The 7,527-nt window shown below is 48.4% G+C and overlaps 1 protein-coding gene across 1 annotated transcript; it reads right to left on the bottom strand.

Moving 5' to 3' along the window:
• Positions 1-1,523: 1,523 nt before the first annotated feature.
• NFU1 (NFU1 iron-sulfur cluster scaffold) lies at positions 1,524-7,256 on the bottom strand. Its single transcript, NM_001245346.2, is given in 8 exon segments — positions 1,524-2,017; positions 2,484-2,658; positions 4,188-4,251; positions 4,447-4,561; positions 5,025-5,091; positions 5,622-5,757; positions 6,035-6,141; positions 7,207-7,256. Coding segments are annotated over 8 exon segments (759 nt in total). The 5' UTR covers positions 7,254-7,256; the 3' UTR covers positions 1,524-1,969.
• Between the last annotated feature and the right edge of the window lie 271 nt (positions 7,257-7,527).

Genomic DNA, 7,527 nt, shown 5'->3' on the forward strand with positions numbered 1-7,527 from the left:
GCTGCCGGGGCCGCGTCCGCACAAAGGGGGGCCGGGCGGCGGAAACGGCCCCGGCACACGGGGTGATCCCCAGCCCCTGATCCGGCCCGGGGGGAGAGCGTTCCCGGTAATTCCCAACCCCAGACCAGGGTACGCCCGTTCCCAGACCGTTCCCGGTAATTCCCAACCCCAGACCGGGGTACGCCCGTTCCCGGTAATTCCCAACCCCAGACCGGTGTATCGCCTTTCCCAGACCCTTCCCGGTAATTCCGAACCCCAGACCGGTGTATGCCCGTTCCCAGACCGTTCCCGGTAATTCCCAACCCCAGACCGGTGTATCGCCTTTCCCAGACCCTTCCCGTTAACTGCCAGCCCGGGCAGCGGAGGGGAGGTGTTCCCCCCGGTAATTCCCTCTGAGGCCAGGCAGGAGCAGCACCCCCGGGATCACCCCCAGGCCCTCCCGACTCAGCGTCTGGAGATCACCGGGTGACGAACCAAGGCTGCTCCGGGCTAGGGCAGGGAACAGGCGGCCCCGGGCGTGACACGGGCTGCATCATTCCCCAGCCCTGCTCCACAACAGCACCATTCAGGAGCAAGAGAAAGGAACCATTAAGATGAATCTGAAAAGCAAACTGGGACGGGGTAACTGACCAAGGCGTGACACCCGTGCAGCTGAGAGCTCAGCGATGCTGTCTGTCTGCAGCCACCCCCATCAAACCCTGCTGGGAAACTTACTGAAGGCCCGAGGCTACAGAAGAGAGCAATGCCTCTAGAGAAATGCCATTCATTCAACTTTATATTACACTAAAATGTCAACAAAAACTATTTCTTTAAAAAACACAGGAAACAACCCACAACGTCAGGTAGTTTACGGTTACCACATGCTGATGTGCTGTAGAGGAGATTCTCCAGCAGCTGAACTGATCCTGTTTAGGGACTTTATTAGAGGAATAATTGCACTGGCAAGGGATGAAAGGGGAACACACCAGAGGATGTCAAGCCAATCCTAAGCCACATGAGGACCACAAACTCAGCTCCGTGGTGGCAGCACAAAGAAGGAACAGAATTCCTGGTCACAAAGCCAGGCACCAGGAAGAAATCATTCCTACACACAAAAGTAAACACAGCTCCTTGCAAAGCCCCATTTATGTGTTCCAACGTCAGAACAGCAAACACTTCCCTGCCGTGGGGTGCAGGACTGAAGGAGCCCTGCTCTGCCACGTCCCGGGCAAACAGGACGTGGCAGGAGCAAACACAAACCCAGGCTGCTTCCCTCTGCCACCCTGTGCTTCCAGCCCTGCACCTGCCTCCTGATGCTGAGAAATCAGCTCTTGCATGGTGGCTGAACGATTTTACTGCCAAACAAGCTGACTAGCCTACTTACTGAAGCTGATAAGGATCATTCTTCTCTAACATTTGCTTTAGAATGTATGGTTTTTATAACAAACGCTTTTTGTTTCTGTTGCTATGGTTTGCACAGTGGTAATGAGCAAGGAGGTAACTTTCCACAGTGTTACATCCCCCAAAATGAACAGTTGATGTTATAGGTTATCTTTCACACACAGAAATTTTATAGGAATCAGCAGCTTTTTAACAAGACTTAATAAAACATTCCCGAAGCTTTCATTTACAGAGTAAGCACAGAGTCCTGTCAGTCCCACAGTTTGGGGGAATAACCATTTAATACTGCTATTGCACAAAAAAGCCAAGGAACTTCTGCCTTCTCTTTTTTCCAGTACTGAAGTTTCTGTATGAAAAAACAATGAAGAAATACATCACTGTTTTCTGAGCCTACCATTTCTTTCTAAAGACATAGCAGAAGAATTTTTTTGTAATCCAGGGCATTTAATAAGTTAGTGGATGAACTGCTGGTACATTCTCACAGTAAGCACAACTATTTTTCTGACAAGGCAGATTTGGTTGCTCCTCAGCACAAAGATGGCTTACATACAGCAGGAGGTAAATGTTTATCTGGCCACAGATGACGAAGTCAAGTAGAATTTGCTTTTTTCTCCACGTCATCATCGTCGTCAACAACCTGAAATCAAATCCAGAAGTAGTTTAGATAAACAGTTTAAGCTCTCAGTCCTGCAGGATTTATTACATTAAATCCCTGCTGGGCCCAAGGAGAACAGCAGTTATTCCACACCACTGAACGACAACGGGCTCGGGAGGAAGGTAAGAAAAACGGGCAATCCAAAATGCCAGGAGGAAATGAGCTTTAATTATAGGAGCAGGTCAAGCTCCCACAAAGGCCAGGAAAACAATTGCTCCAGAGATCTGAATTTCAGGAGACAAAGCTCCTTGCTCTTTACCACATCACAAAGGTGTCTGCAGTGTGCCCAGCTCTGGGCACAGGACCCTGCAGAGCTCTCCAGCTGACTTGGAAAACCTGCATCCATACAGCCCTGGTGTTCCCTAACTGCCACCCTGCCCCGCTGGAAAGGGACAAAGAGCTCCTTTTCCACGGAAAAGAAAACCTCAGCCATGTCTCCCCGACCCACCTGCTCAACGCCTTCCACCTCAGGGATGTAGAACTGCAGCATGTTCTGGATCCCGCTCTTGAGGGTGATGAGGGAGCTGGGGCAGCTGGTGCACGAGCCCTGCAGCTTCAGCAGCACAATCCCGTCCTCAAAGCCTTTGTAAATAACATCACCACCATCCTCCTGCACCGTGGGCCTGAGGGAACACAGCACTCAGCTTGAAGCTGCTAGAGCTGAAACAGGGCTCCTTCAGAAACCCCAGTAAAGCAGTATTTAATACTCACAATAACAGTCATGACAGAGGGATTTAGTCACCATTTCTCTACAACCACCTGGTTCACATTTCCAACAACTCCTGCTCTGCTGAGCTATCTAACATAGAAACTTTATATGTAGGCAAAGTGTGTTTGTAGTTAATGCAGCAGTGCATGAAGGAACCACTGAGATTTTAGGGTAGAGAGTGAACACCCTGGGGCAGAGCTCAGCCTGGCTTCCAGGAGGCAATCCTTGCCTTGTACTGCCAGAAAATACCTCAGGGGCGTGTCCCCCCACGGGTGCAGCACAGCTGTCATCTGTGATAAGAAACCCATTTATTCCGTGAATAAATATGCAGTTCTCCACAGTTTAGGCAGGACAGAAAACAGCCCCAACTATAAAAGTTTCATCCTGCTCAGGGGTGGAGGAAGCAGCTCCTGATAAGCTCACCCCAGTGCCACAAGCATTTCTGCAGCCTGCTCTCCCTCTGCCAGCCACAAATGCCCAGCATTGTAGCTCTGTCCCCATAGCAACATTTTTCCAGACCAAGTTAAAACCATCGAGTTACTCTAACAGAAGCTCTTTATACTGATTTCCAAAATAACTCTCTGAGAGCTACAGTCCTAACAGGAAAATCTGTGAACCTGACACATTTATAAACTCACCACAGCAAATTATCTCCATTCCTGAAAGCCAAAGATCATGATTTAAAATTCCATTTTTCTTACTTGAATTAACTTTTTGAAATGCTACAGGACCTTACAGATGTACATTCCCCCCCATCCTGCACCTTGTGACAGCTCCTCTGCATTTAATTTTGATCTGCTGGACAATAAATGCTCTATGTATAGCCTGGTTGACAGATAATTTCTGAGAATACCCTGCTAGAAAACGAAGGAAGATGCACCACAGCTGATATTCTCATCAACAGCTTCTTGGTGCACTGATGGGTGCAAGGGGAGGAAATGAAAAGGTGGGAAAAGCAGAATTTTGGGCTTGGCAAATATGTTCCAGCTTATTTCTACTTTTCTTGCTTTTTCAGGAAAATTAACCAGCACCGTGTGTCTGCTCTGAGATAAATTGTTAAATTATGTGATATCACTTTAAATGCAGCAGCTAAAAAAAAAAAAACAAAAAAACTAAAGTTTCAAGTTTCTGGTTCCTGCAGTTTGTGAGCTGGGGAAGATGTCACCCTCAGACATCACAAACACATCAGCCATCTTCCCCTGCACCTCAAATGTCAAGTTGCTTATTGCTTTCAGTTCACTCTGGAAGGCAGATAATGAGCACAAAAATACTCTTCAGGTAAACAACACAGCCACAGCCACTCTGGAGACTTCATTAGTTACCACCAGTTTCTAAATTCAAACTGTGTTAAAGCACCAATAAAATCACAGCAGAGTGCAAGGCCAAAATCCGTCGAATGCCAGGATTTTCCATTAGGAAATTTTCCTTTGGAGTGTAAACTACCTGATTCTTGTATCCAGCAGCTCCTTAATCATCAGTACAACTTCATCATCTTCTTCTGAAGCAGCTTGGGAAAAGAAAAAGTGTAAGTCAGAACACTGAGAGAATTCCAGGCTGCAAATTCCTGCCTGAGGCCACCTTAAGAGGTTTTAAATTTAAATTCTCCTGCATGCTTTTCTGAGGGAGAAGTGGAGGCTCTTCTGGGTGTCACAAAAGCTAAACCCAAAGGCAGACTTGGCCTCTACCTGAAGATTTGATTTACCTGTGTCTGTCCTAGGTGCCTCATCAGTAACTACAGGTAAGCCAGAGGCAAAGAAGTCCATTATGGTTGCATAAATATCTGGTTTCAGTAAGTTCCAATCCAGCTCTTCACTCTCCTGTGACAATCAGAAGAGGGGAAAGAAAAAGAATGAAGAAGAGTACCTGCCTGCTGCTACTAGGTTCCAGAGACATTCTGATGTTAAAAATGCCATCATGGTCTCTCACATTTGATGCCCAGACTGGATTTCATGTTCTCTCAAGTCCAGCTTTGCCAAAAACGTTTAGTCAGACTCAGACTGCACCAGCCAAAGAAGGGTCTCCTTGTTTGCAAGCCAAGCAAGTGCTTTTAAAATATTAGCTAAGAAGGTGTGAAAGTCTCCAAAATACGTTATTTGACAGATAGTTTTATCAGCTGTTTCAGAGACTCAAGACTGTCAGTGTGCCAATTTATCACCCTCTGAACTTGTTTTGTTTCATATTAAAGGCACTTGTGGACTTCTCTGGAACCTCCACCATGCCTGTCTGGATCTGCTCTGTGGCCATTTCACACAGCTCATCTTTGAGCACAGCTCCGCTTACCTTGGTGATTGTGATGAAGTCTGGCCCAAAGAAAACACTTTTAACTCCCTCAATCCGGAATAACTGTCTGTTAAGGAAAAAAGGGGGGGGGGGGGAATGGGCAAAAATATTAGTCCCAAATTGACAAACAAACTGAGTTTTCATTTTAACAATTAACAATATGGCTAACCCAACAATTTCATCTATGGAAAAAAACCCTAAAACTGTGGTGAAATTGGAGGTAAATACAGCATAAGGGTGTAAGATTGTTTTTGAATTACAGGGAGAAGAAAATATATTCTCTTGGAAGACTGGAAAACATCAAAAATGCAATGAATGAAAGTATCTGAAATCTTACCACAAAAGTATGTGTAATGGAAAATGATAGAAGTGATTTCACAATACCCACTTGAAAGAATTTCTACACACAAAACAGTTGTACGTGCACTGAGCATTTGCATCGCTAATCAACTGGATTTTGAAAAGACTTAAACCATGGAATTATGCAAGTGCACCAAACCATCTGAAATAATCAAATAATTCTCTTCCTCCAGGGAGCTTCTGTTAATTCTTTGGAAATTTTTATTCCAAATTCTGTTTAAAAGGGAATAATAATACCTTGCTAAAGGTGAGCAATAGGCTGCAGCTGGTGTGGAAAACTCCATAGTTCTCGACTCCAGCACTGCCCTTCCTGGAATAAACTTCAAGCTATTTGGATTTGGTGTGTCCTGGGTTTGAATAAACATGCCTCTTGCTGCAAAGACAAAAACAAAGAGGAAAAGTAATATAATCAAACCTAAGGAGCTTAAATGAAAGTCAAGTCCTGATTACTCAGCAAGCCCAGGGTGATCCCAGACCACAGGAACACTGCTGAACCTGGGCACGTCATCTCACAGGAGATGAAGGATAAAAGGAACCTTGGCTTAGCTTCTTTTCCTAACTTTTACTTACTAAAAAGCAAACTTTCAGCATTACCACAGGACAGAAAACCCCACAATATGCTCATCTGTTCACTTTGAACTGGTATTTACCTGCACGATGCCATACTGCAGATGGAAGAGATGGTTTCTTTTGCAGAAGCTGGTGGAAAGGCTGGCGAGTTGTCAGATTATGATCTTTTAACAGCATGTGACAGAACCTATAAGAAAAATAACTTTACTAACAATTTCCAAATTCCACATTTGCACTGTCCCAAAGAGAGAGTGTTGCAGATGCTTTTAGCTGCCCAGGGACTCAACAAGACACACCTGGGGTGGTGTCATTGGCTCAGACAAAGGTAAAGGGGGGAGAGCAGTGGGGAAAAAACTAAAAAAAAACATTAAAAAGGAAAAGCAAGACAGTGTGATGGAGTAACAGGCTTCAGTTTCACTGCTGTGAATACCCGATTTCTGCAACTGTACGCAGGTAGAAAGCACAACAGGATGTGTAAGGAAGGTCTCCTGGAAGCTCTGTTATCTCCCTTTAGCTAATAATGATTCTATCCCATTTTACAGGGTCCTCGAAATTCCCCCTTACCCCTTGATCTTGAGCCAAGATGCAGGGTATGAGGGAAATCACCCTTTGGAGCAGGTTCTGAGGCGGGTGTGAGGGGAATTACTTCTGGGTGCAGGATGTGTGTGGAATTACCCTCTGAGCAGGATCCTGAGCGGGTGTGAGGGGAATTACCCCTCAGAACAGGATCCTGAGCTGGGTGTGAGGGGAATTACCCCTCAGAACAGGATCCTGAGCTGGGAGTGAGGGGAATTACCTCCCAGTGCAGGATCTGAGCTGGGTGTGTGGAATTACCCCTCTCTGCAGGATCCTGAGCTGGATGTGTTGGAATTACCCCTCTGGGCAGGACCCTCAGTGGGTGTGAGGGGAATTTCCCCACGCGGTTCTCCCCGGGTGTACAGGGCTGAGCACCCACGCTCTGCGTGTCACGCAGAGCCACCAGCCTGCGGCTGGGAAGGGCTGAGCAGGAGAAACAGCCTCTCACTGCCCACCAGGAAGAAGCGTCACCCCCGTCCGCGATGGAGAAAGGAAGGGGAAGAGCACGGAGCACCCGGGGCGGCCCTGGAGGTCGCAGTGCCGCTAACTGCGACGCGGCCCCCTTTCAGTCACGCAAGGATGGGGCGAGAGGGGCCCCCTTCAGGAATAAGCCGAGCTCCCTCCAGGAAAAAGCCGTGCCGGGGCAGCGGCAGCCGCGGGCCCCGCGGTCACCTACCGCCCGCCCAGCCCCGCCGCCGCGCACAGCCGCCGCGCCGCCGCCATCTTGGCCCTCCCCGGGCCGCGCCCGCCGCCGCCCGGGCACGGCGGCGCCCCCTGGCGGCAGCGCCCGCGGGGGCGGCGGCCATGGCGGGGGGGATCGGGACGGAGCGGGCTCCGACCGGGGCCACCGGGACCACCGACCGCCGCTGCCGCACGGCCGGGCCGCCACTGACACGTGTGCCAGAGTGCCACACCCGTCAGAGCATGTCCTGAGCGGGTGTGAGGGCAATTACCCCTCGGGGCAGGATCCCGAGCGGGTGTGAGGGGAATTACCCCT

Source organism: Taeniopygia guttata, chromosome 22, assembly GCF_048771995.1.
Source record: "Taeniopygia guttata chromosome 22, bTaeGut7.mat, whole genome shotgun sequence".
NCBI lineage: Eukaryota > Metazoa > Chordata > Aves > Passeriformes > Estrildidae > Taeniopygia > Taeniopygia guttata.